Source organism: Nycticebus coucang, chromosome 5 (genome assembly GCF_027406575.1).
Source record: "Nycticebus coucang isolate mNycCou1 chromosome 5, mNycCou1.pri, whole genome shotgun sequence".
NCBI classification, from domain to species: Eukaryota; Metazoa; Chordata; class Mammalia; order Primates; family Lorisidae; genus Nycticebus; species Nycticebus coucang.
In genome coordinates this window covers 94,638,674-94,666,327 of record NC_069784.1, presented here as the reverse complement: position 1 = coordinate 94,666,327, position 27,654 = coordinate 94,638,674, and the positions used below count along the sequence as shown (strand labels likewise).

Sequence of the window (27,654 nt, the reverse complement as noted above, 5' to 3'; positions counted from 1 at the left end):
TGATAAATGTCCCAATTAATTCTTATCAGTAAGCTTTGGAAGAAGGCAGCATGATCACACCATTTCAAACATGAGGAAACTGGATCAGTGTTATATAACTAGCCAAAGATTTCTCAGTTATTTTGTGACACTCTGACTCCAAGCCCATGTTTCTTCCTGTATTCCGTCTGCCCTTCATGGGCCTTCAATAGTCCACCAAACAGGACACCAATGACAGGGCACTTTGACTTGGCAGAGTTTATTACAATTAGTATGCACATAACATGTAAACTCCACAAAGTAAACAGTTTATCCTCCACACTAACCAATAAACAACAGAGAGTCATCAGGGACCCTCCAGCACCCTCACTATTTTAACATATATACACTTCACAGAAAGTGATTGCCATACAAATAGGGTTGTAATACATTTCTCAGGGAAAGGATTTTTTGGTCCATATTTTCTATCAAAAAACAAACAAACACTTTCCTCTTTGGTAAAAGAGGTTAAATCCCCCACAGCTAACTCAGATTAAAAACCACTGAACATGAGGTATAACTGGGGTCTAGGACTATTCTAAGATTATAGGTATAAACTGGAGGGGAAAATCGTTTCTCCCCAAATCAGTTCAGTTCCCAACCATCTCAGTAGCAGGGCTCTTTTTAGACTTGGTCTTAATCATTTTTGTTAGAACACATTTCAAGTAAGTGTTTTGTTTTTTGGAGGACAATTGGAAGTTACTAAAATGTGCTATTTCTGAAGAAAGTCATGAAACGTGTATTCATCTGACCTCAGCAAAATGTTTAATCTGAGGTACAAAAACACCTGACACAGCAAGTCACACTGCAATTGCTGGGCCACCTTCATTTCAGTTTGCTGAGAGTATAGGTTCAGTTGCCCCGAAGTCTCAGCATTCCACTTCACAGGCAGTTTGAAAAGGTAGATTTGCCCATGAAGGCTGCCTAGGACCTGCCAGGCCAGAGGGGAGGAGAAAGCCAGAAGTGAGGGTCAACTCCTGGAGCCCATCTCTGAGGCCTCGCCAATGGGGTCCTCTGCAGGACGTGGCACTGGGCTACCCACTCCCAGCACTTCACATCCCCCTCTAAAGTGGAGTCTAACAGGCAGCCGCTAGGGTGTTCTTTGTTTTTAAATCTACAAATCATAATTGCTAAACCACCACCCACCCTGGTGGGCTTTTCATGCTTCAAGTAATTCATTTCTTCCAGGGGAAGAATGTTAAAAATGCTTTTAGTTCTAGTTATCAAAGGAAAGGAAATGAGCCCCAATAACAAGATGAAGTTTAAACAGCCCTGCTGCTAACACAGTATCATAGATTGAAAAAAAAAAAAAAAAAAAATGAACATACTATTAAATACGATTTTGCAACTGCTGCATTTTCCCCCTTAACCTATGTGTAGACCTACAATCTGATAAAGCAAACTTAAGTTACTTTAAATCTTGTTAAATAGAGAAGATTCTGTACAGATTGCACATTTTACACCAAAGCAGCTTAATATCACAGTTAGGAGAAATGAAAGCCATCTGAACATACCCATTTTTCTAGTCCAACAAACACCAACAGACTCTCACCCTAAGGGGCAGAACAAAACTAGCTGCATGGTTGTGTACACAGCAGGAGGTGGTCTCCAGGACCCTACTGACTCGCGCACACCGCGCACACGAGAACAGCAGTCCCTTCCTTCCAGTGACTTGCACAGCTGACGCTCAGTACCACAGCAGGTTTCTTTCACATTGAGTTCACAAAAGCGCAGTCATGGCCGTCGGGTTGAGGGGTTTGAGGCAGTCTCTGGGGGTTGAATAACCACCATTCATCCCAGGTTTCATCCGTGGCTTCTGCGAGTCCCCGCTCTCCCCAAAGCAGCTGCTGGTTTTGGGCTTGTCGTAGCTGGGATCTGCAGGCTTGGAGCTCTGCGGCATCTGGTAGTCTCCGGGGCAGAAGCCACCGGAGGACAGCGAGTGCTTGTGGCCTGGCCTGGGCCCGGGGACGCGGTAGCCGCTCCGCGCAGAGAACGTGTGGGCCCGCAGCAGGTGCCGCTCCACAATGGGCGTGGCGTACTCGGGCTCCGCGTGCGTCAAGGGCAGCGCGTACTCGTGGCGGCCGGCCCGCTGGGGGCAGTCGTAGTGCCCGCCTGCCTCGGTGGTCGCCCCCGGCTCGGCGTCTGTGTCCATGGGCCTGAAGGTGGAGCCCTTCCTCGTGACTGTGCCGGTGCCAATCATGAGAGGATGCTGGTAATCTGAAATCAAACAGTGAGTGAAGACTTAGCACCGGGGACCACATCAGAGGAGCTGGGAGTTGCTGAGGGGATGCTTTCCTTAAGGCAGCGGTGCCCTGAGGTGTCCAGGCACCATGGGAAAGAGATGTGCAAGTCAGCATAGAGGCCACACGCGTGCTTAGGTAACCACAATGCCTGCTTTAGTAAATCTCAAACGGTCACCTCAACCCAGAGAGGAGACATTATGTTCTACCCTGGCGTATGGTGGAAAAGCCTTCATGGAGGAAGTGGCTCTTAAACTGGCTCTTGAGATGTTAAATTACTGGGGGAGGTTAACAAGTAAGGAAAGGAAGGAAAAAACAACCCTGAAAACAGTTTGATGTGGTCAGAGTCTGGGGGACCTGGAGAAGTTGATTTCACAGGATATAAAGACCCCAACAGGAGGTCTCTACAAGGTAGCGGTGAGTGACTCCACTGGTGTCCCGAGGGGTCCCAGGCACTGTGATTACATCTAAGTGTCTCAGGCAGTATTCTAAGATAGCAAGATAGTAATTAATCTTCAAAAGAAAATCCCCATGAGGTAAGGACTGTTACTCCATTTTATAGTGGAGGCCACAGGGGGGAGGCAATGTTGTCCGGATTCCAGCACATGTTAACAGCACCCTAGACTGCAGGAAAGGGTGGTTGTCTTGCTACGAAGGTTGGTTAAATCTGTAGAAAACTACAGACTGGCACAGTTTGGGGTAACTATGCAGAATGAAGAAGAAAAGATCAAGAAGCAAGAAATAGCTGGGTACACTGGCTCACTTTGAGAGGGTGAGGCGGAAGGATTGCCTGAGGTGAAGAGTTCAAGACCAGCCTGGGCAATAGTGAGATCCTATTGCTACAATTTTTTATTTTTATTTTTTTTAGCCAGACATGGTGTTGTGCACCAATAGTCTCCAGCTACTTGGGATACTGAAGCAGGATGATGGCTTAAGCCTGGGCGTTTGAGGTTACAGTGAGCTAGAACGAGGCCACTGCACACTTGCCCCAGAAACACCGAGACCTTGTCTCAGAAACAAAACCAAAAGCCCTGAGAAGTAAAAAGCAAAGAGAAATGCCTATAGAGGTCACCAACTAGGGGAGTAAGAAAGGCCACACTTTGGGGACAGGAATCAGAGGAATGTGTTACCTATGACATGTGGCATATGAGGAAAGAAGGGAGCCAAGCCAGGCAAGCCTGGATGAGACTGGGGTGCACAGTCAGGAGGCCACTTAGAAAGGGCCAGCACAGAGCACATGTGGTAAGATGTAGGAATGATGGATTCGATTTTAAAAACTGAGGAACTGGGGACACTTGCCAGTAGAGGCAACCAGCAAGCTGCTGGAAATGATGGACTAGAGACTGAGACAGAAGTCCAGGTGTGAGAAGTGACACGGACCCACATGCAAGGAAAGACCCTGCTCAAGTTTCCCAGTGGGGGACACTATTTAGGGGAGAGACTGAGGGTATATGGGGGGAAAGTTGAAAAGGCCCTTTCAGGGGGGAAGGAGGAGAGGCTGTATCTGGAGCTGAAAAAAAATGAAATGAAAGGAAGAACAGAAAAGAGGTCCTCCCTTCACTTTACTCCCAGGGAACAACAAGATGGTTTGGAGATTTGCTCTCCTTGTTCATGAAGTGACTCAAACAACCTTTCACACTTGGCACCTCTCAGTTCCCAAAGTGCACGTGCATGACCTGGGGAGCTTCTGGTTGAGTAGGCCCAGGGCACGGCCTGGAAGCTTGCACTGCTAACAAGCTCCCAGGTGAAGTGACAGTGCTTGGAGTGCATGTGAGCAGGGAGAACCCAGCATGGTGCTACTCAGAGTGTGGGCACCAACTTATCTGAGAACTATTTGGAATAGGTCCACAAAGAGAGAAGTACAGAAATTGAGGTTCTGTTTTGAAACAATTTGAGAAAGTAATTTTATGTTCATTGAATCTAATAAGAAATAATGTATATCTTTTAAAAAAAAAAACTTCATTATCAATAGTAATTATATTTTACAAAAATATTTGTGCAGATAAATTAAAATATTGTTTTTATTTTTTTGAGATAGAGCCTTCTTACTTTGTCATCCCTGGTAGAGTGCTAATGGCATCATAGCTCACAGCAACCTCAGACTCTTCGGCTCAAGCGCTTCTCTTGCCTCAGCCTCCCAAGTAGCTGGGACTGTAGGCGCCCACCACAACACCCAGCTATTTTTAGAGGCAGGTTCTCACTCTTGCTCAGGCTGGTCTCAAACCTGTGAGCTAAGGCAATCCATCCACCTTTGCTTCCCAGAGTGGTAGGATTACAGGCATGAGCCACCATGCCTGGCCTAGAAATTTTTTTTTTTTTTAAGGAAGGAGCAAAAAGCAAAAAGTAAGTAAATCTTTCACCACAGACAATATGGGAAGCTTGACTCCGGATGATGGCATGTTGGAGACACTGAGGCCATGTTAACCCTGGAAGAGTTCTTCATTTCCTATCTCTTCTTCCTCAAAGGCAGGAGCTGTATTTAATTCATCTTTCTAGTCCCTGTCTCCTAATGCCTTAATCAAAACTTCGGTAACACAAATTGATTAAGGGCTTCCAGATATTAGTAGCATTTCAGGGCCATCACTATGATGTCATTAGGTCCCCTAAAAGTGTAGGAGACTCAGCTGAATGGGGCTTTTGAGTCACATCCCAGTGTCAGTTTATAACTCTGTGTAGCATGCAAAAAAACTTAACACATTTCTGATTTATGGGACCCTATCTAAACAAAAAGATTTTGTCTTATTTCTGTCTCCCTTCCCCTATGAGCAGCACCTCCTACCTAATAGCACAGTCTCACAGATGTGACACTTACCAGCCATATCACTTGTGATGAGATCTAATTTTTGTGCCACCTCCTTCTCATTATCATAGCTGATGGTGAACTCAGCAGACTGGTGTCTGGCAAAAGGATATTTAATCTGCTTCCAGCAGTCTGGAATAAAATTAACATAAAACAAACTAATATATTAGAAATGTTTTTTTTTTTTTTTGAGACACAGTCTCACTATGTCACCCTCCTCAGTAGAGTACTATGGTGTCACAGCTCATAGCAACCTCAAATTCTTGGGCTTAAGTGATTCTCTTGCCTCAGCCTCCCAAGTAGCTGGGACTGCAGGTGCCCACCACACCTGGCTATTTTGTTGTTGTTGTTGTTGTTGTTATAGTTGTCATTGTTGTTTAGCAGGCCCAGGCCGGGTTTGAACCCACCAGCCCTGGTGTATGTGGCCGGTGCCCTAACCACTGAGATATGGACGCCAAGCCTAATATATCAGAAATGTAATGCACATCCCCCATGACATGTTCCTCGATGAGTCAGAGGTCAGGCCATCTCTTGGCAGGTGACAGTGATAAATGTGCAGCCACAGCTCTCTAGGTGTGCATGCTAAAGTCATTAATGACAGAAGCACATTCTACACCAGTGATTTTCAACCAGTGCGCTGCGGCACCCTGGTGTGCCATGAGAGGCTCTTAGGTGTGCTGTGAAAATGTTTTAAGATCATTAATTAAATTATTTTCAGAATAAGTTCAAAGTACAGTAAGTATATTCTTTTTTTTTTTTTTTGAGACAGAGCCTCAAGCGGTCGCCCTGGGTACTTGAGTGCCGTGGTGTCACAGCTCACAGCAACCTCCAACTCCTGGGCTTAAGGGATTCTCTTGCCTCAGCCTCCCGAGTAGCTGGGACTACAGGCACCTGCCACAACACCCGGCTATTTTTTGGTTATAGTTCTCATTGTTGTTTGGCAGGCTTCAAACCCACCAGCTCTGGTGTATGTGTCTGGCACCTTAGCCACTTGAGCTACAGGCATTGGGCCTACTCTTTCTTTTGATCCACATAATGTAAGTGTGTCATGGAAGTTTAACTATAGGTGAGATTAAAAAGGGTTGAAAAACACCGCTCTATACCAACTATGCTTTTCACTGTGCCTTTAAAACATATTGTGTCCCCATCGGGTACCAGATTCTCCCTATGTGCGACCATCTGGGCACAGTTTCCCATGATCTGCATGAACACAGTTTCCATGACACAGAGGAGACCACCGAGTTCCAAGTGGTGTCTGAGACATGCCAGAATCCCCGCCCTACCACCCTTGCTCTGAACCATGGCTAACTTGCTTGAGCGTCCAGTGTCTTAAAGATTCTCTGAAACCTGCACATAAGTACTGTCTGGTCCTTTCCTCACTTTCCCAGAGTGGAATATCCTGGGGAGGCCCGCAGATGCTGAGGGCCCTGGACCACATTCAGTTCCTACATGGGGCTTTTGCAACTTTTCCTGATGACTGACAGTATAGTGGCCTAAACACCAGTGGCCAAAAAGGTAAAAAAAGAATGTTGACAAATGACGGGGATGAAGATAATGTTGAACAAACGTAAGGTAGCCGTGAAAATTCAGAATTAAAATAATGAGACAGATACAATAAAAATCCCTTCCTTGTAGAACTGCTAACTTAGAAGCTATAGAGCTTATGCTTTCTTAATCAAACAAAGTGTGAGTCACCAGCCTCCTTACCCTTTCAATCAGCAGACCCTGTCCCACCCTCAAAGACAGGACAGAACTGTAGATAGAGCTTTCAACCAACCTGTTTGCTGAGCCTCCGTGGATCCATATGGATTTCCTTTCTTCTTCTTCCTATGAAGACAAAAAGTTCTAAATATTTATAAGCCAGTGTATCTACCGCTCTCTCCCTGTATAATACGAGGATCATAAAGTGCTTATCTCATTGGGCTGATGTGAAGATTAAATGAGACAGCTGCCAGGTGCTTGGAAAATCGCATGAATATGTAGGATTATATATAAATGTATCTAACTTATAAGAGAGGTGAGAATGTTTTCACTAGAAGAATATGTACTAATTTTATTTTATTATTAATCAATACAATATTGTTTTATTCTCTCACTAGCTCATGCAGTCAATTAAATCTTAAAGCGATTCCTCATGACCACATGTTCTCACTTTATCTTTTTACTATACTCCAGTCTAAAACTGTGGGTGTTCTTAAAACCGTTTAACACTAACACATTCCCCTAAGACATGCTTTAATTTATGAGTATTTACCTGCAGCTTAAACACCAGAGATTTTATACCTTTTTTCGCTTCAGTCAGAAACTATTCTTCCTTCTATTTGCACTAACCCACACATTTATGAGTTTCAAAGTTGTTTAAAATATAAAAAAAGAAAACTGAAAAATACTTCTTGCTTTTGTTTACATTCAACACCTAACATTTGTTAAAATAAACATGGAGTTTGGGATTCTGGAAGAGACTTGGCACTTAACCAGATAAACTTTATTTTATACATGAAAAAGCTGAGGCTTGGGGAGATAAATGGGCTGCTTGACGACATGGGTGAGACCAGAACACGGACCTCCCCTAAGTCCCCATTCTAATACTCCTTCCAGTTTATGAGTGGGAGAAAGATGGATACCTCAAAAGAAATATGTTGGTTCCAGGATAATTCTTCAACAATGCTCACCAGCTAAGTTTTTTTTTTTTTTTTTTGAGACTAAGTTTCACTCCATCACCCTGGTTAGAGTGCCATGGTGTTCTGTAGTTCACAGCAGCCTCAAACTCTTGGGCTTCAAGTGATTCTCTTGCCTTAGCTTCTTAAGTAGCTCAGATTACAGGCCTGTACTACCACACCCAGTTAATTTTTCTATTTTTAGTAGAAAGGGGGTGGGGAGTCTCATTTTTTGCACAGGCTGGTCTTGAACTCTTGAGCTCAAAAAATCCACCCACCTCCGTCTCCCAGAGTGCTAGGATTATAGGTGTGAGTCACCACACTGAGCCACCAGTTAAGTCTTTATCAAAAGTTTCTAGATGACAAGAACAGCTTATAAGGTAATACTTGATCATTTCCACTCCTACCTAACTTGCTTTTGAAATAACCATTAATAGCTGGATGTAGTGGCTCATGCCTGTAATCCCAGCATTTTTGGAGGCTGAGGCGGGGGATCACTTAGGACCAACCTGGACAACATAGCAAGACCCCATCTCTAAAAAAAATTTTTAAAAAGTAGCTGGGTATAGTGGCACATGCCTGCAGTCCCAGCTACTTGGGAGGCCAAGGTGGGAAATTCATGAGCCCAGAAATCCAAGGTTGCAGTGAGCTGTAATCCAGCCACTGTACTCTTAAGTCTGAGACAAAGTAAGACCCTGTCTCTATAAATGAATAAAACAGTTCTGTTAACATTTTCTCTTTCTCACAAAAGAGGTTGTGCTGCTTTTCTATACATGAATATCTGAAGAGTAGTTTTTTGTGTTTTGATCGTTTGCAATTTTGAAATGTAAAGTCACATACTTTCTAAAGGCTGCAAAGATCCCCATTCCAGCAATCAGCAGGATGAGAAAGAGCACCAAGGGAACAGCCACAGTTGTCACCTTTATGAGGTTTATTCCTAAAGAAGGGGGAGAGGAGTCTGTTACAACATCAATGACCAGCACCCGGACTTCCCGATCCAAACTGGGTATTGACTTGAAAAGTCTTTAGCTATTTAATACATGGCAAATATGAATACATCCTCGACATTTACTGACATTACAAAGCAAAAAGAAAGGATTCAAAATCCTGGCCAATGTTTAGAAAAATAAAATGTATCTCCCCCTCCTCTCCCAAAGGCAATTTCCAGTGTTGCTCAGAGATTATCATTTACCATGAGCTTGTTGCTTGGCCTGTATTAGATTCCAAACATCAGAATCAGAGGCCCACCCAGCCAGAAACTATTTAGAAAGGTAAATGATTTAAGTACAGCGTGGAGCTACTATTTCGGCTCAAGCAACCAGCTTCCCCAGACAGTGGGCAGGTTGGGGCCTGTACCCTAACAGCAGCCTGGGGAGCCCGACATTCTCATCACCAGAGCTCTGGGACCGCAGACCAACAAGAAATACAGCCTCATGACCTCAAACAGCATTTCCACTGTATTGCACAAAGCACCACGCCATGTTCTCTTCTAACTCTTTCTGCTCTAAGAAAGAAGTCATTTTATCAGTCCCTGAATCAGGCTCTGTGTAGAAACTATGCAAACTAAGGAGAAATATCTACTCTTTACCTTTCTGTGATCCCTAGGAAGAAAATAAAAGGATGACCAGAAGTAGAAAAGTATAGTTCACGATGAGGTGGAAAATGAATTTAGATGGGAACAAACTTTATGTAAGTAACAGCAATGTTTATTTATAAGAGTGAAAATTTAGGAAAAACCTAACAACTTAGACATCTAACAGGAGGGGAATGGTCCAGATATTAATAATTATGTCTGTCTACAAATAACACTGGAAAATGCTCATAATCGTGTACAATGTTAAATGAAAATCACGTGCAACAGGGCAGAATATATGATACGCTACCATTTTTGTCTTTAAGTTAGAAGTGTAATAGTTGACTAGATACAGTGGGATGTGGTGGTCCTCCACCAATTGTGATTTATGGATAATTGTTTTTCCTTATTTTTATATTTCTAATCTTTCCAAAATTTTTTTTTCTTTTTGTAGAGACAGAGTCTTACTTTATCGCCCTCGGTTGAGTGCCGGTGGCATCACACAGAAACCTCCAGCTCTTGGGCTTAAGCAATTCTCTTGTGTCAGCCTCCCAAGTAGCTGGGACTACAGGCGCCTGCAACAACGCCCGGCTATTTTTTTGTTGCAGTTTGGCCGGGGCTGGGTTTGAACCCGCCACCCTTGTTATATGGGGCCAGCACCCTATCCACTGAACCAAGGTGCTGCCCTAATCTTTCTAAATTTTATAAAATTTGTATGTAAAGTATTTTATATTCTGAAAAAATAAATATACTTTTTATGTTCATTATTTAGATACAGTATACACTTACATTTACTGAGTTCAAAAAGTATAAAAAGGTAGGGAATGGAATGTTTCCCTCCTACCTCTGTTCCTCCTCCACAGGAAGCCAAACATATATATATATATATATATATATATATATATATATATGTTTTCTGTTTTTTTTTTTTTTGGCAGTTTTTGGCCACCAGCTCCGGTCTCTGGTATATGGGGCCAGTGCCCCGCTCCCTTGAGCCACAGGCACCGCTCTAAATTATATTTCTTGACATTCTTCTAGATATACCAGAATGAATATTCACTCTTTTTTTCTTTCTTTCATTCCTTTTATTTACACATGCTAGAGTGCTACACACACTGTTGTGTACCTTCTTTTTTTAGCTTTCTATATTACTCACACATTTTCTTTTATGGCTACAGAGTATTTCATTACCTTGATATGCTCCCCTTTTATTTTTCCATGTATTTACCTCATGTTTGAAGGGCATATCAGTTTGTTTCTAAACTTTTTCTACTTACAATAATGCAATGAATAGCTGTGGACATATCGCTCTCTCTCTCTCTTTTTTTTTTTTTTTGAGACAAGAGTCTCACTCAGTTGCCTTGGGGTTGAGTGCTGTGGTGTCATAGATCACAGCAATCTCAAACTCTTGGGCTTCAGTGATCCTCTTGCCTTGGCCTGGCCAGTAGCTGGGACTACAGGTGCCTACCACAACGCCTGTCTGTTTTTAGAGACAGGGTCTCATTCTTGCTCAGGCTGGTCTCAAACTCCTGAGCTCAAGCAATCCATCTGCCTCAGCGTCCCAGAGTGCTAGGATTATAGCCACCCTACACGGCCCTACATATATCCTTTTACATATATGAAAAATACCTCCAGACCATCTGCCTCTTACATTTATATGGCAGAGAAAAACAAATTTTGTTGAAAGTCACGATGATGTATCAGGTGAGATATCAGTTATGCTTCTTAAGAAACCACAAAACAATAATTGCTCTACCTGTGGGCTGTTCCTTTGAGGGGATGAGCTTTGTGATTATCTCATCATCTTTCTCAGTTGAAACACCAGTGTTGGGACTTGTTTTGTGCCACACCAATGAATCATTACCTGAGAGAGAAGGGATATCAGAGAATTCACATTGGTGACAACAGTACACAGAGGAGATGACCAACTTGAGTAACTCACTGACTTGCCTTGGGCCCTACCTTGTGTAATTTGGCAACCAATGAGCTCCACTTTCAAGGCTATTCTCTGGTGCCATGTCTTAGGCACAACCCGCACATATCTGGCCACGATGGGAGGGATGAAATTGTTCTGCACTGGGTCCTGGAAGTTGGAGTTACCCTGAAACACCTACAGAAAGAAGTTACTTTTACCTGAAGGTTCTTTGTGTTAGTTTTAGGTTTTTATCATCCCACTCATATCTGGTTATATGAAACCAGAATACAGATTCTATGTCCATTGCAGTTTTGTAGACACTCTTGATACTGAAAATACAAGGCTTTGTAAACAAAGGCCAAGTTATCTAACAAAAATGGTGCTGCTAATCTGTTTTCTACTTTAAATTTCAGTTTGGATGAAGAAGCCAAAATTGCCCTTTTGCATCACTTGGCCTTGATATTTCTACATTAACCTGGTGCTACTGACAAGCAACCTCAAAAGCCCAAGTCTTCAGCTCTCACTTCTGCTGTCCCCTTCGTAGTTCTCATTGCTACTGCACTTGCGCTGAAGCAACCCCCTGCAAGCTACCAACTTTCAGTTCCCAAGAAAATGACAAGTGCCTCACCCCTGACTGAGAAAAGAATTAAATTACAACACTCTCACAAGGTGTTTATTGGTATATTTCTTATACTTACATGCTCAAGGAAGCACCAGTATTGTCTTTTATTAATGACATTTTTTTTTTTTTTAAGAGACAGAGTCTCACTTCATCCCCCTTGGTAGAGTGCTATGACATCACAGCTCCCAGCAACCTCCAACTCCTGGGTGTAGGCGATTCTCTTGCCTCAGCCTCCCCAGTAGCTGGGACTACAGGCGCCTGCCACATCGCCCGGCTATTTTTTGTTGTTGTTGTTGCAGTTTGGCCAGGGCTGGGTTTGAACCCACCAACATCGGTATATGGGGCCAGCGCCCTGCTCACTGAGCCACAGGCGCTGCCCTATTAATGACATATTTAATGTACTGATGAAACTATACTGATGAAAATATATAGAGGCCTGCTGTCCTCCTACTCATTTCCTTCCCTTAAGAGTCTCTCTTACCTTTTCTTCATTATTCACAATTCCTTTATAGGTCCTCCACTTGGAGTTATTTTTGAAGTTTATCACGAAACTCTTAACATAAAAGTTGAAATTTGATTGTGTGGATCCGGCAGTCCTAATTCCTTTTAACAAAACATGATTTATAGGTTAGTTTTATTTACAGGTGAGTTTTAAAGATGTTATGTATAGTATGTATTATAATTTCAAGTGTTCCCCCCACCACAATCCCATTGGAAACCTCAGATCATTGTACAGGCCAGCTTTTATTAGTTGCATTCAGAAACCCATTCACAGATGTTTGTCTTCATGCTGATAGGACACCATCATGATAAGGTTTCACCACTGCAGTAGATGGTCTCTAACCTATACAGCCACATTTCCAACCTCTACATGGGTTCTTTTCACAGAGACAATGTGAAGATTTGTTGCATTTTAAAAGATTTTGAGTACTTGGAGGGTGGAGAGAGGGGCCCCTAGGTAAACTGAAAGCAAATTCCAACCGCAAGTCCTTTTGCAATCATGTGATTTTCCTGCACCTGTTATTTTCTTTTTCTCTCCCAAATCTATCTCCAGCCATTCTCGTTGTCTACGGTTGCTGCTGCTGTCCCCCGAGGCCCACGATGGGCCTTGGTCCTGAAGTCGGGCTTGGCCAGGAGACCAGTGAATTTGTTCTCCGCTCTCATTGACCCACTGCCAAGAGGAAGAAGCTCTGATTTGCTTGTCGGGTTCCAAACTCAAGGATCTGCTGCAACCTAGGAAAAAGGCAGTGAAACATTTCAGATGTAGGTATAAAGTGAAGGCAAAAAAAGAAATACTCAATGCATTTCTTTCCATTCCAATATCAAATCAAGTGTTTATCAGTTTAATGGCCTGGCACTTGATTCATTTAAACTGCAGTGTCTTGAAATTTTTGCTGCTTTTCTTACTAGACCCCAAACTCATATCTCCTATAAGTGATACCTCTTTGGCCTCACTGTAGATTTTCTTTTCTAACCCTCCAAATTAACTCTGATTTCAACAAAGTACTCTCCGTCTTGAAGGTTTAGAATGCGGAGTTTCTTCTAGCTTTAAAGGATTTAGAATCAGAGGGGAACTCCATTCTTTCTGTACCCTTCGAAAGAAGATATATCCAGGTCCTTTGAGGATGAGTAATTTGTACTCAACTTTGATTCTTGGGACTTTAACTATACTTGGTAATTTATAGTACTTCTCCATTTTTCCACAGACTGTTCTTCCCCAAGACTCTAGGTATTTCAAGGCAATGATAATTTGGCTAAAAACAGTAATTAAAAACAAACAAAAAGACCAAATAAAAACCTAACTCTTGGGCGGCGCCTGTGGCTCAGTGGGTAGGGTGCTGGCCCCATATACCAAGGGTGGCAGGTTTGAACCCGGCCCCAGCCAAACTGCAACAAAAAATAGCCAGGTGTTGTGGCGGGTGCCTGTAGTCCCAGCTACTCGGGAGGCTCAGGCAAGAGAATCGCCTAAGCCCAGGCGTTGGAAGTTGTTGTGAGCTGTGACGCCACAGTACTCTACTACTGGTGATAAAGTGAGACTCTGTCTCAAAAAAAAAAAAAACCTAACTCTTCAGAAGTTTGTCATGAATCAAAAGAAACAAACAAAAAACCTCCTAGAGACCCTCATGAACCTTATGAACCATCTTCCGAAACACACATTTAATTTCTTATTACAGAAAAGAACATGCGTGATTAACCCAAGTGACCCTCCCTGGGAGTGCCACAGGCAGAGCCAGCCACAGGGCACACTGGCAGCTGCCAGGAAAGTGGTATGTGAGATGGCCCGGGTTTATACTCAGAGGCAGGCTGATAAAACAGGCTCCAGAAATACGCTGAAGTTGCAAATGCTGTGAGACGTGTTTTTTCAGTACAGTCCAATGGCAGATTTTGTCCTTGCTTACTAATTGTAGCAGGGTCATTGTACAAAATTACAGAATTTTCAGGGCCATTTTCTTTAAAAAGGAGAGAAATTAGCATTACAAAGGGATATTCCTGGACTGTGCCATTGAAACCATAGTCACGTAACAATGTAAGTGGTATCCCTGGAGAGTTTGGTCTCTGGTTCCCAGACAAAAGTCAGTGACAGATGATAAATGAAGCAGGCAGATTCCTAGACAAAGGTGCGGCTTTCCTCGGGGCTACAGGACCCAGGTCAAGAATCACCTCAACACTGGAGCTCATGTACCACCTAAGCCACTACTTCTCTCCAAACAAAAGATGACAATGACTGAAACTGAATCACCGCATGTCTCCAGGGCAGTATTTGGGGGTAAGAGGAAGAGCCAATAGTTTTTCTCCTTTAAGCACATGGTTATGTTAGTTAAATACCTAAGTGAAACTTTCTGGGTGTTATAAGTTTTTATATGCTTTAGATTCCTTCTGAATTCTATCTTGGCATAAAAGGCCAAAAAAAAAAAAAAAAAACAACCCAACCCCCCGTCCAAACAGAAACCACTTCTCAATAATTTCCACCAAAGAATACACTTCTAAGGGGTGTGTGGCCCCAAACAGCTCTCCATAAGCTGGAAATTTCCTTGAAGGCTTTGATCCTTCAAAGTCCAAGAATTTTGTATTCTACTGTACAGCTGAGAGACATAAACCATTTGTAAAACAGAGACTGCTTCTTCTGTGCTTTTCCCTCTTTGAGGTTAAAAAAACTCAATCAATTATACGTAATGATTCATTTTCATTGCAGTATGTCAGATAAGTGTCATTCTAAAAAATAATCATACAAACCTGCTATGATTAGGATCAAAGCACTTAGTATTATTTCCCACTTTTCCTAATTCTTTTCTTCCTAGTGTAACATACACATTAATAGCTGACTTCACCTAATTGTCCTTGTAAGTCACTGACAACGGTCAAAAAAAATACTGCGGTGAAGGTGGAGGTACAGGAAATGTAAGAGAACAATTCCTGAACTTGCTGGTTTTCCTACAGTGCAAATCGTGTAGCAAAACACAACCAATTTGGCTGCAAATCGTGTAGCAAAATACAACCAACACAGTGAGAATCCTGTAGCAAACTGGTTTCTTTCTGTCACTGGCCACCACGCCTCCTCTGAGCATTTTTACTAAGAACCATGTTTTTAAACTTTAAATTTATACCAGTATTCTATAAGTCAGTGATTTCTCAAAACCCTTCTCAGAATCCCCTGGTGAGGAAGCCTGGAGAAGTTACCATTTCTTTCAAAGTTGACCTTTGAGATCTTGAGGGACTTGTATCTGGGTATCTGGATCCTGCCAAGACTTCTCCAGCAGGTTTTCTGGGGGTCCACCAACCACCCCAAACTCTAATCTCTGAAGAAGGTAGCTTTGAGGGGAAAACCAGGATCAAATCTCTTGAAAGATCAGTAAAACAGAAATGACAGTTCCTATGGGGTCCACACAAGTGGTGGTGGTTGAAAAAAACTTCTGAGTGAATTAAAATCTCTAGGTTCTTTCTGGTCAACAAAATAGGAAATGGAATTTAACCAGAAGGCAAGTGAAGGCTACATGATCACCTGATAGTTTTAAAGTTCAGAGTAAGGATCTTCAGTATGAATTCACAGCCTCCCCTTTCCAGCGTCATAAATAAAAAGTTTAAGCTATTTTGATGTTTTATATAACTAACCTCCCATTATTTCACATCATAAATATAAAAGGGGGGCTCAGAATCAGGAACAAAACATTAATTTTAAATGTCTTATGCAAGAATTTTAAATTTAAAGAGATGTTATTTAACAGACTCCTTCCTTAAATCAAGTTCCCAGTTTAAAAAAGTAATGGTATTCAATCTTAGAACAGCTCAAGCTAAGTTAATCAATTTTCTATTATCTCATGTCCTCAAATTTCTCCTAAGTTGTTTTCTAAAAAGAGGGTGGCACTTCACATTTGAACCCTTTCAAAGTTTTATATTACATTGACCTCTTTGAACAACTGAGAACTGTTCAGGGAAGACGCTTGAGTTTGAGTTTGAAATAACCTATGATCAATCCAGTTTTGAATGCAAAACAACCCACCTAATGAAACAGTGAAAAGCAAAGAAATTTAATGCAGATTTAGTTCTCATTCCTGGGCTAGAATATACGAACTCAATTTTTTTTTTTTTTGTAGAGACAGAGTCTCACTTTATGGCCCTTGGTAGGGTGCCATGGCATCACACAGCTCACAGCAACCTCCAACTCCTGGGCTTAAGCGATTCTCTTGCCTCAGCCTCCCAAGTAGCTGGGACTATAGGCGCCCGCCACAACGCCCCGCTATTTTTTGGTTGCAGTTCAGCCAGGGCTGGGTTTGAACCCGCCACCCTTGGTATATGGGACCGGCGCCTTACCGACTGAGCCACAAGCGCTGCCCCGAACTCAATTTCTAATGCTGGAAATTGTTACAAGCAAGCCTTTTAAAGATTATTTTTAAAAAGTGATATTACCTTTGCCGAAAATGCATAATCTGAATGTAATCACCAGGGAACATTGAACCAACCCAAATTGACAGGCATTGTAAAAAATAACTGTTCAGGACTCTCAAAAGGTAAGGAAAACCTGAGGAGTGGTGATGACAATGCTTCATGACCCTAGTGAATTCTATATAAGGAAAGGGACCTTAGCATTTGTTTTGAATAGAGACTCAGTTACTTTAGTCTCATAAATAAAAACCCAGAATTCCCCCCACTTACAGTGAAAAATATGTATCCTAAGCAAAGTATGATACTCAATGATTTTTTTGGCCAGCTTTAGCATGTATGCTCTCAAAAGTCAATATATAGATAATTTACCCAAAATATCATGTAAGTTTAAAAGTGAAATTCATGTTTAAAAATGTCTTTGAAAACTTTTTTTCTTAAAAAGATATATTTTTAAAGTAAAACTGTTCTATTTAAGTTTGTCAACATTTCTATTTTCTGATTGTTTCAAAAATATTTTGAAAAGAAGAGTATCTTAACCCAGCCATACACATAAATACAGTACATTCTTCTAGTTGATGCTTGAATTTATAATACATGATGCTGCAATTATAATACATGACAGACAGATGAATAATAAGCTTACCTCATCTATTTTTCCTTTCTTAACGTAACTGAGATCAAAGGCTTATTTTTCCTGGTTACTGTGTAAACTGGTGTAGCTATTCATGTTTGTTTACAGCTCATTTTGTTACCAAGAATGTGGATTATAAAAATGCCCAAAGTATTTAAACCAAATATTTAAAATGAAGTTGACATGAGGGTGAACCATTAAAAATTAACTGCATAATGATGAAAACCCTACAACTTCTGCATATTCACTGTGGTGAATATAATCACATTCCAAATGCATGCTCTAGGCACAGCTTATAAACACTAATGCCAGAAAACATGATTCTTTTTCAAAACATTACCTCCATATTCAAAATTTTGATAGTTTTGACTCTGACAATTCTTTGGCAGTGGGTTTGTAACAATGAGTTGATTAATGAAAATTTTCAAGGTGGATAAACAAAACTATTCCCCTCTTTCAGCCACACATATAATCATTAGAAGCCACCGTACATCGGGATTATAGGAAGTATTCCAAAACATGCATTACTTCCCTGTTAAATTTTAGCCAGCATTCCCCTTCACCACTGGCACAGTGTCACTTTGGATCCTTGGGATCCTGCCTGGGCACCTGGAGCTCTCCCTCCAGAGTCATGCCAGATCCTGTGGTCATGCCAGCTCTCAAAGGTACCACCTACTCTTCCTCCCTCCCTGGGAGCTGGGCACACAAGAACGCCCACTCTCTAAACTCTGGCCACATAAAGACAAACCACATCGGCCTCTTCCTCCAGCAATCTTTGGGGAGGTTCAAAATGACCAAGGAACTATTTTAGCCAAGTTTAAATGTAGGTCTGATCTGTGTTTTTCATGAAAGGAAATCCACAAGTAGCCACAAAAGAGAAAAGTGCTGCATATCATTGAACAGTTTATCTTAAGAACATCCCCTATCAAAAATATGATCTACTCCTTGTGTTTTAACAAAATTGCTGTATAATGTAATAATGGGCAAATCTATCCATCTAAATTATTACCCCGAAGGCTTACACAAAGGAACTTTTTCAACAAATCTTCCCAGGCAGTTAACATACCACTGTCCCTTCTCCCCACATATCAAAATCGTTGATGCTCACAGAAACCAAGGTCCCTTTACTTACAATACTGATGTGAAGGGCTGGTGAGAAGAACTCAGAAGCACAGAACTGAGACTCAACATCCACATCGCCCAACCTCAGAATCAGTTTCTTCCCCTTTGGTACTTTAATAGCTGTTGATAAGTTAAGTGACCAAGGCAAAAATCTCAATCAATAGAAGTTTATTAAGCCAAAGTTGAGGACGTGCCCAGGAAAAACACAAACCACAGACAAGCTGTTTTTCCCAAAGGGGAAGTTGGAACCTTCAACATTCTAAAGGTATAGAGAAGGGAAAGGGCAGACGGAGAGGTCCTAATGAGGCAAAGTGGTTGTATCCTCCCGAGGCCCAGGAAATCTACATTACACACAAAATGAGGGGCAGTGTTGTCCAGCCAGGCTGACCATCTTTTCCAAATACCTCTTTTATTATCTCCCCATTCTATGGTCAGCCTAGCTGGACAACACTGCAGGAACTAGAATGGGGGAGAATCTATGTCAGGAGAGCACTGGGCGGGCAAGGAATGGGGGTAGCTGGGATGGCAAGGAGGAAAGAAAAGCAGGGAAATTCACAGGACAAAATCAGCAGACTCAGGCCTTGGCTAGCTGCAGAAGGAAAGAGAAGTGGAGAAAAAAACGTGAAGGTGTTGAGTTCCGCAGTGATTGGAACACTGAAGTTAACACAGGCAGGCAGGGAAGCCCAGAGAGGGGTATGCATATTGTGCAGAAGCAAATAATGCAAAGGGGTTTGATTTAAATCTGCTGTAAAGGCTTTAATAAAAAATCTGACTTACAGTTTCTCTTGAAAACCAGAAGATGAAGCAATCACATGAGCAGATACTGTCTGTCCCAGGGCTAGTGATACCAGCACAGTAGCTGTCCTTTTAAAGGAGAAAAGCAGACTAGTTCCCCACCAGCTGCCTATTACTCATATCTAATACTTGCCGCACCTTTGTAAGTGTTGATTTTTAGCACCCTCATAAAGCAACCATAGGGTAATTGCACAACTATGCATATAAATATAAACACCAGAAATCGCCTGGCCAAACAACTAAATGCCTCTTAGTACTCTGAATTTTTCCCTTAATAAAGAAGAAAATCAGAAAATCTTGAGAAAACACAGTTACACATAAAATGAGGACCAATTGTATCAATCAAACTACACGTGATAATAATATTCTAATTTTTTTTTTTTTTTACAATGATATGTCACAACAAAAGAAAATCCCAGGGTGTCACTTGAACTCAATCCTATAGCCTTTCTGATCCTATGTGGTCGGAGGAGGTCCAACCCAATGATTTTCCTCTCTGCTCTGATGTTATTAGACATCTGACACACTTTTTTGTGCCTCTCATTCCATGACAAGAGATTAGTGATGATGTAAATTTTTGGCCCTCAAACACAATTCATCACTGGTTACGGGAAGCAACAGGCTGTTCAATCTGAAGAATCAACAGTTATCACAGAATACACAAAGTTTATGGGCAGAGTGGACAGAGCTGATCAGAACTATGGATGTTACAGATTTACAAGATCCTACAAATGGTGGAAAGACTTATTCTGCTGGCTGATGGAAGTTGCAGTTGTGAGGAGCTACATCCTTTACTCATCAGATAAGAAGGAGACTGGAGAAAAAGTGCAGACACATCTTTCTTACAGGAGAAATCTCATCACTCAGCTTGTGAGCAAGGTGAAGAAGAAAAATTCAAGAAGGAAGGGAAGACCATCATCTTCTGACATTGAGGAAAGGCTCAATGGGAAGATGCATTTTATAAAGCAAAATGGGAAAAAAAAAATCATCAAACCATTGCATGATTTGCAGCAGAAGAAATGAGAAAGGTGGAAGGAGAGAAACCCTTTTCTACTGCGAGACATACACGAGGAAGCCTGGCCTTCATCCTGGAGATTGCTTCACGAAGTATCGCACTCAAAAAATCATAAACAAAAATAATTATTTTATGTAACCTAAAATAGATAATAAAATCGTCAGGTGAGTTCATATTTATTTTTTTCTCTTTTAAAACTGTAAGATAATTGCAAGTAATCCACCAACCTCTTTCCTGCCCCAAAATAAATAAGAGCGTGAGAGTATGTGGGTGGCAGAAAAATCAGATTGGAAAGTTAAACCTCTTTCCACCCACTTTACTCCAAAGCCCAAGAGGAAACTTACTTCATCTAGAGATGCCCACAAAATGAGGGCAGGTTCAAGTCTCTAGCATTCCCATCATTACTTGCCTGAGGATCTGGGACTTCTTAGAAATATTTCCCTTTTCCATTAACTACGAGAAGGAAACCCCATGTGTCCTTGTTCTGCCAAAGAACCTGAACCACAAAGGAACTGCTGAGTCCTAATTTATTAAAAAGCAAACTGTCATAAGAAATTACAATTTCACTCTTGCCTATGGAAGTAAACTATTTACAGAGTTTTCTATGGCAAGCACTCATTGAATAAATTTACTCCATGGGTATTAGCTACCTCAAGAATTTTTGCCCGCCCCACGATCACATTAATGTACACAGATGTGATTTAATAAAAAATAAAATAAAATAAAAAAAGAATTTTTGCCTGATTGTTTTCCACAGTTTTGATGACTTCAAAAGACCAGGTAGACATATGGCAAAGGGGAAAATGAAAAACTGCTAGGGAGTTTTTTTTTTGTTTTTAGACAAAGTCTCACTATGTTGTCCTTGGTAGAGTGCTGTGGCATCACAGCTCACAGCAACCTCAAACTCTTGGGCTTAAGGGATTCTTCTGCCTCATCCTCCCAAGTAATTGGGACTACCGGTAGCTGCCACAATGCCCAGCTATTTGTTTTTTGTTATTGTTGTCATAGGTGTTTAGCAGGCCCTGGCTGGGTTTGAACCCACCACCCTGGTGCATGTGGCCAGTGTCCTAACCGCTAAGCTATGGAGCCTATTTAGTTTTTTTTTTAATATTAAATAAAGCAAATAAAAATAAATTTACTCTGTGGATATTAGCTACCTCAAGAAGAATTTTTGTTTGCCCTATTGTTTTGCACTGAAAAGATGTTTTGTTTTCCCCTTTGCACTGAAAAGATCAACATGGAATGACCAATACAGGAAGTCAATTTTATTATAAAATCTCTCTGTACCAAGCCCATTATCTAAGTTTCTCACGTTTGTTTAAGAAGCATAGGATGCTGTATCTTACGTGGCTCATAATATTAATAAATGCTTAGTTTACAAAATGCATATTAATTTTCCTTAAGGCTGGTGGTGTCCCACAGAATACAATTCTGAGATGTTCTAGATACAGCTGTAGGATTTTATAAATATTTTTGTCTCATCTCTATTTGAATTTATGACTTGTGTATATGTGTGTACGTTTAACCTTGAAAACCACCAGATTCTGCTCCATCTGACCCTTCCTTTAGATAGTTTCATAACATTCTACTCTTAAAGTTCTTTTTAATAATATGTCACTGACGCTGGCATGGTCATAATAGACAGTAAAGTCACTGGGCAGGAGGTGGACAAAGAACTTCAGTCTGAAGGGTCAGGCTTGTCAACATCTAAACTCACTGATGGATCTCAGCATGACGGTAAGTGAGACCACCAGTTAATATGTGTCTCCTGATAGTACAAAATATCCTCTATACACTACACCTAGGAAGTACTTGCCAAAAAAGCAAAACATGTGAATCAATAATAATTAACCTTGAATGCCAAGTCTTTAGGGCTGGTTAGGTTGGCTAAGCTAAGGCCATCTTACATCTGAAGAGACCACTCTGTGAGACTCTGCTGCAGGTGGACACACCTCAGATAAGGGAGACAAGCCACAAGCTCCTGGCCTCCTTGCACCTGTCCAGTTACAAACCCATAAGAAATATACTGACACTCTGATAAGAACCTGCTGAGAGTCCAGTAAGAAGCTGCATGTCCTTGGTTGGCACCCTGGTAAGAAAGACTTGGCTATAAAGCCAAATGCTTTTCAATCTGCCATAAAAAGATCTGCCTCCTTCCCTAACCCTGCTAACATCCTTTAGAGCTTAGCCCACTGGCACCCAAGTGTCATTCAAAATAAACTTCACTGCCTTTGTTACACTTTGATCTTGAATGTTTTGATTTGTTCCTTTCAGTTTTTACCTATCAAGGGCTAACTTCCAGTCTAAGAGAAATGCAGGGGATAGGGGCACAAGTTCATGGACAACAGGAAGAAGCCATTGGCTGAATCTAGGCAGTAGACATTTCTAGGTGCAACTGACCCAGTTTTGTCAGCAATAAATTGCATGAAGAGGTGCAAACACACAAGTGTTTACATCAAAGGGAACTTAAGAGCCATGACAACCAACTGGATCCTGATTTGAAAAGCCAATCTTTATAAAACCTTGCAGAGAGATAATTAGGATATTAAATAATATCAGAGAATTATTAATTTTATTAGGTGTGATAATGATATTGAGATTATGTCAGGAAATGCCATTTTTAAGGATTTCAACTGACAAACATGGGACTGAAATGATGAAAGATCTGGGATTTGCCTTAAAATACTTGGCAAAAAAAGGAAGAAGCAGGATAAATAAAAAAATATGGGGAAGTGTTGATGGTTGCTACAGCTAGACGAAAAGGGTTCATAATTCCAAATGAAATAAAAAATTTTAAAAACTAAAGGTCAATCACAAGAAGAACAAAATGTAAGACCATGGTTTTACCTTAAACTCCATGCAGTGCTGGCAGGAGGGCTTGTGAGCAGAGAACCACCACAACGGTGCAGATGTGCAGGGTGACAGCTAGACTAAAACGCCACTCATGTAATATCAAAGGCCGGGGCAAGAGGATGTGTCCCGGACCAAGGAGGGAAGGAGGAAGTTTTGCCACCGGGAATTTGTCTACTCTTCAAAAATGGCTACTACACAATGTTTATCTTTTCCTTCCTTTCAACTGTAATTCAATTGCTAGAGCACATGGTGACTAAGCCATGCATCATTTCCTCCTCTCCCTAGACCCAAAGCTCCTCTCCACCACGGAGTATCTGCAAGGTGGTCTCATCGCAATGGGCCTAAATTCTGGCTTTGGTTGGAGCCACAGCTAGTTTATGAGACTGATCAACCACTTTCTCAAAACAAATTACAAAAATAAAACTTCAGGTATGAAGTTTAGACTTTGAAAAAAGCTGAAAGCATTTCTATTTTAGAACTCCCAATGTGTTCTATATATAGAATTTAAGTATACAGATTTAAATTCTGAACATTTACAAACAATCTCAATTAGTAAAGAAAAGCCAAACTATATCTCCAAGCAATACGATAACAAGAAAGTCATGTTTTAGAAGAATATTTAATGTCAAAATATTTTGAAACAATATATAGCACACAGATGGACGTGTTAATCAAAAATACATAAACTGTTTATTTCAATAGTATGAGCTTACAAGTGATTTTCATTTTATTTATATATTTATCTTCTAAATTTTTCATAATATGATGCACATAAATCATAAAAAATAAATAAAAATACCAAATTCACTTAATGTTCTTTGTAATGTTAAAGGCTACTGTCAGCATTAGCCTTAGGTACAGATAGGAAGAAATCTCCATAAACCAATATGCTCAAACTGTCATTAAAAATTTGGCAGCTAGAAACTTAGTATAATGTAGTTCTCACTTTAAGGAGCTCATAGTCCATGAGGAGAGACATACTCCTTAAAACTAAAATGAGACATACAAAAACAGAAATAGGGGCTCAATACCAATGCTCTAAATGCCTGAAATTTATAGATATGACTCCATCTTTTAGCCTTTAACATCAGGAGGTATGGATATACACACTATTTTCTAGGTAAGCTTAGAACAAAGCCCTGATGCTTATCTGCACAGATCAATCCTCTGTTTAGTCTACTTTAATTCCAACCACTAAGAAAGGAAAACAATAACTTCCTTAAAAGACTATTTCCCTTTGAAAATAAATCACACTAGACTAAGAAAAGCAAAATTGATATACCTGATATGGACTAAGTTCTACAACACTCAAAAGCATGATTTAGGGCTCGGCACCCATACCTCAGTAGTTAGGGCACTGGCCACATATACTGGGACTGGTGGATTCAAACCCAGCCCAGGCCTGCTAAACAACGATACCAACAAAAACAAAATAGCTGGGCGTTGTGGTGGGCACCTGCAGTCCTAGCTACTTGGGAGGCTGAGGCAAGAGAACTGCTTAAACTCAAACAGTTTCAGGTTGCTGTGACCTGTGACATCATAGCACTCTACTGAGAGTGATATAGTAAGACTCTGTCTCAAAAAAAAAAAAAGCATGATTTAGATTTTAAAAGAAAATGTTTCACTGAGTTGTGCTTGTTGGAAAAATATTTGGGTGGAATAAAATGACTAGTACAAATATATTTTTTAGATTAATTATTAATTAATCCCTAGCGTGAGACAGGAGCCTCAAGCTGTTTTGATTATGACCCATGGTTAGAACATAGGTCTTTCCTCATAACCAAGTACGCACATAGGCATTCACATGCATATATAACAAACAAAAGTTTAATGATGCAATTCTTTTATTATATGTAATGCACTGTGGTATTTTCTATCCTATTCAATTTCATATTTTTATTACGAGCATGCTGGTTGTTCCTATTGAATTGATTCCTTGGGCAAGAGTACTTCAAAATATCACAAGAGTGAAACCATTTCTAGAAATATGATTTCATTACAGGTGTATCCTTGTTCTTCTAATATTCAAGTCACAACAGGTCTCAACACACACACAATCACCCATGTGTGGGTGTGAGAAAATTTCTTCCCACGTCTAAGATCAAGTGAGCTCTTGATGACTATAATCTTTCAACCACAAAGGAGAACTTGCAATTATTACAGAGCTCTTTGTCTGATGGGAAGGTGAATAGATTTCCCAAAGTCTCACTAATTCCATTTCCAGCTATACTCTCTTAGAAATTTTGCTTTAGTTATGCTTAGCTTTTCACTTTGAGTATTGCCAGAAGGAATGGAAAAACAAGGGCAAAAGGGCCTAAGTGGCTAGGTGAGAATAAAATATGGTAAAACAGAAGTTGTAATGATAAAACAGAACGATTATTCAAAAGTTTTAGTTTTCTTAAAAAGAAAACAGATAATAATGTTATATCAAAAAAGTCACAGTATAGACCAGAAACACATGACGAACTTCTATAAAACTGTTTCTCTTTGAACCCTATTCTCACCATATATAAAACAGAAGCTAATGATATAACAAGGATGATAACACTTTTGTCTTAGCAGATGAAAAACATTTGAAAGTAAAACAAAAGGAAACACAAAAAACTTGTCAAAAGTCTGTCCATGAACTTTCAACATTCCTAAAAGTATCACTTAAAATAAATCCATTTGTTCTGGCAGATCATAAGGGGCAGAGAAAAAAAATAAATAAATGAAATCAGTTTGAATGTATGAAAATGAAACAAATCATTTCAAGAGGTTCTATTTGACTCCCTAGATAACAAGAGATTATTTCCTTCAGAATCCAAAGATATCAATAATTTTCATGTTAAGACATGAAAAAGCTTCATAATGTATACCCAATAGAAAAATATCTCAAGATCTTGTCAATGAAATTCTTTAACGTGTCACAAGTAAAATCAATGCAAACTCTGTAGTTCTTGCTCACTCTTCAGTATTGTGACTTTTACGGAAAATCAATGAACTCATTAGAAGAGTTGTGGGTATGGGGCATCTTCATTTCCATATGCTTGGATGGTGACAGAGCATGATGGTTACAACAATGGCATCTGACACAGCCCTGCCCGATACTCACTAAGTGAACTCACTAAGTGAACTTGGGTGTGTCCTTTTACCTCTCCAAGCTTCAGTTTCATCTTCTGTAACACAGAGACAAAAGATACTACCCAACTCACGGGATTATCATGAGGATTAAAAAAAGTAATGGGGCTCGGCGCCCATAGCTCAGTGGTTCGGGTGCCAGCCACATGCACCGGGGCTGGGGGTTCGAACCTGGTCCGGGCCTGCTAGACAACAATGGCAACAACTACAACAAAAAAATAGCCAGGCATTGTGGTGGGCGCCTGTAGTCCCAGCTACTTGGGAGCTGAGGCAAGAGAACTGCTTAAGCCCAAGAGTGTGAGGTTGCTGTGAGTTGTGACACACAGCGCTCTACTGAGGACGACACCGTGAGACTCTGTCTCAATAAATAAACAAATACATAAATAAATAAAGTAATGCTAGTAAATTACCAAGCAAGGAGATAATCATATAATAACAATTCAATATATTTTAATTGCTATTATTTTGTTAAATATATTAAAGTATCAAGAGTATTGCTTTGGGCCAGGTGCAGTAGCTGATAATCCCAACACTCTGGGAGGCTGCGGAGGGGATCACCTAAGCTCATGAATTCAAGACCAGCGTAAGCTGCAGTGAGACCCTCTAAAAATAGCCGGGTGTTGTGGTGGGCACCTGTAGTCACAGCTACTCGGGAAGCTGAGGCAAGAGAATATCTTGAGCCCAAGAGTCGGAGGTTGCTGGGAGCTATGACACCATGGCACTTTACCTGGGGGGTTCAAAGTGAGACTCCGTCTCAAACAACAAAAAAAAGAATATTGCTTTGAATTAGCTGACTTGTCTAAATTCCAACACTCTAGTCATATGATCTTAAGAAGTCACCCATTTTGTGCGTTATCAATTTTCCTCATCTTTAAAATTACCCACCATAACCGGGTGTGGTAAAGATGAATGAGGTTCCCTGTATTAAATGCTTTAAATTGCTGAGAAAGTTTAATTAGAATGCATTTCCCAGTATTTATCCTGTGTCCACATATTGCAAGGTCAGCATATCCCAAACTGGGCCTGTGTACTTATGTTTGGGAGGTTTACAACAAGGAGGTAAGTCCTTACGCCCCCAAAAGAGCTTCAAGGTAAATACACATGCAGAATCTCACCTTTTCCTTCCCCACAGGACATCTCAAAGCCCTCACAGTGCATACTGCAGTCTAATGGACAGTACAGGTGCAGCACTCCCCAGGCAACTCTTTCCTCACTGGGCATCTCCCGGGAACAGCCTTCTGTGGGAAAGTCTGGTGAATTCCAGGGCAAGGCGCTCACAAGTGGAACTTGCTGAGAGATCTCATGATGGGGCTTTTGGGATTAAAGACCTGATACGGAGAGTTGGACTTTGGCCTTCAGAATTCTGAAAATGATACTGAAATCATACTATGTGACTCTAGCATTCAAATTTG

General features: G+C 40.8%; 1 protein-coding gene across 3 annotated transcripts in view; it reads right to left on the bottom strand.

Annotated features, from left to right (window-relative positions):
* Positions 1-157: 157 nt before the first annotated feature.
* The window catches only part of DCBLD1 (discoidin, CUB and LCCL domain containing 1), a 41,209-nt gene continuing 13,712 nt past the window's right edge, over positions 158-27,654 (bottom strand). The window contains exons 2-11 of one of the 3 annotated variants that reach the window (XM_053592288.1): positions 27,358-27,480; positions 26,230-26,280; positions 12,843-13,058; positions 12,307-12,428; positions 11,251-11,398; positions 11,045-11,152; positions 8,556-8,652; positions 6,836-6,885; positions 5,071-5,190; positions 158-2,235 (exon numbers count right to left, since the gene is read on the bottom strand). In XM_053592288.1, the coding sequence (XP_053448263.1) occupies positions 1,739-2,235; positions 5,071-5,190; positions 6,836-6,885; positions 8,556-8,652; positions 11,045-11,152; positions 11,251-11,398; positions 12,307-12,428; positions 12,843-13,058; positions 26,230-26,280; positions 27,358-27,480 (1,532 nt within the window). In that variant the 3' untranslated portion in view covers positions 158-1,738. The remainder of the gene's footprint in view (positions 2,236-5,070; positions 5,191-6,835; positions 6,886-8,555; positions 8,653-11,044; positions 11,153-11,250; positions 11,399-12,306; positions 12,429-12,842; positions 13,059-26,229; positions 26,281-27,357; positions 27,481-27,654) is intronic. The other 2 variants (XM_053592289.1, XM_053592290.1) reach the window with 2 other exon arrangements.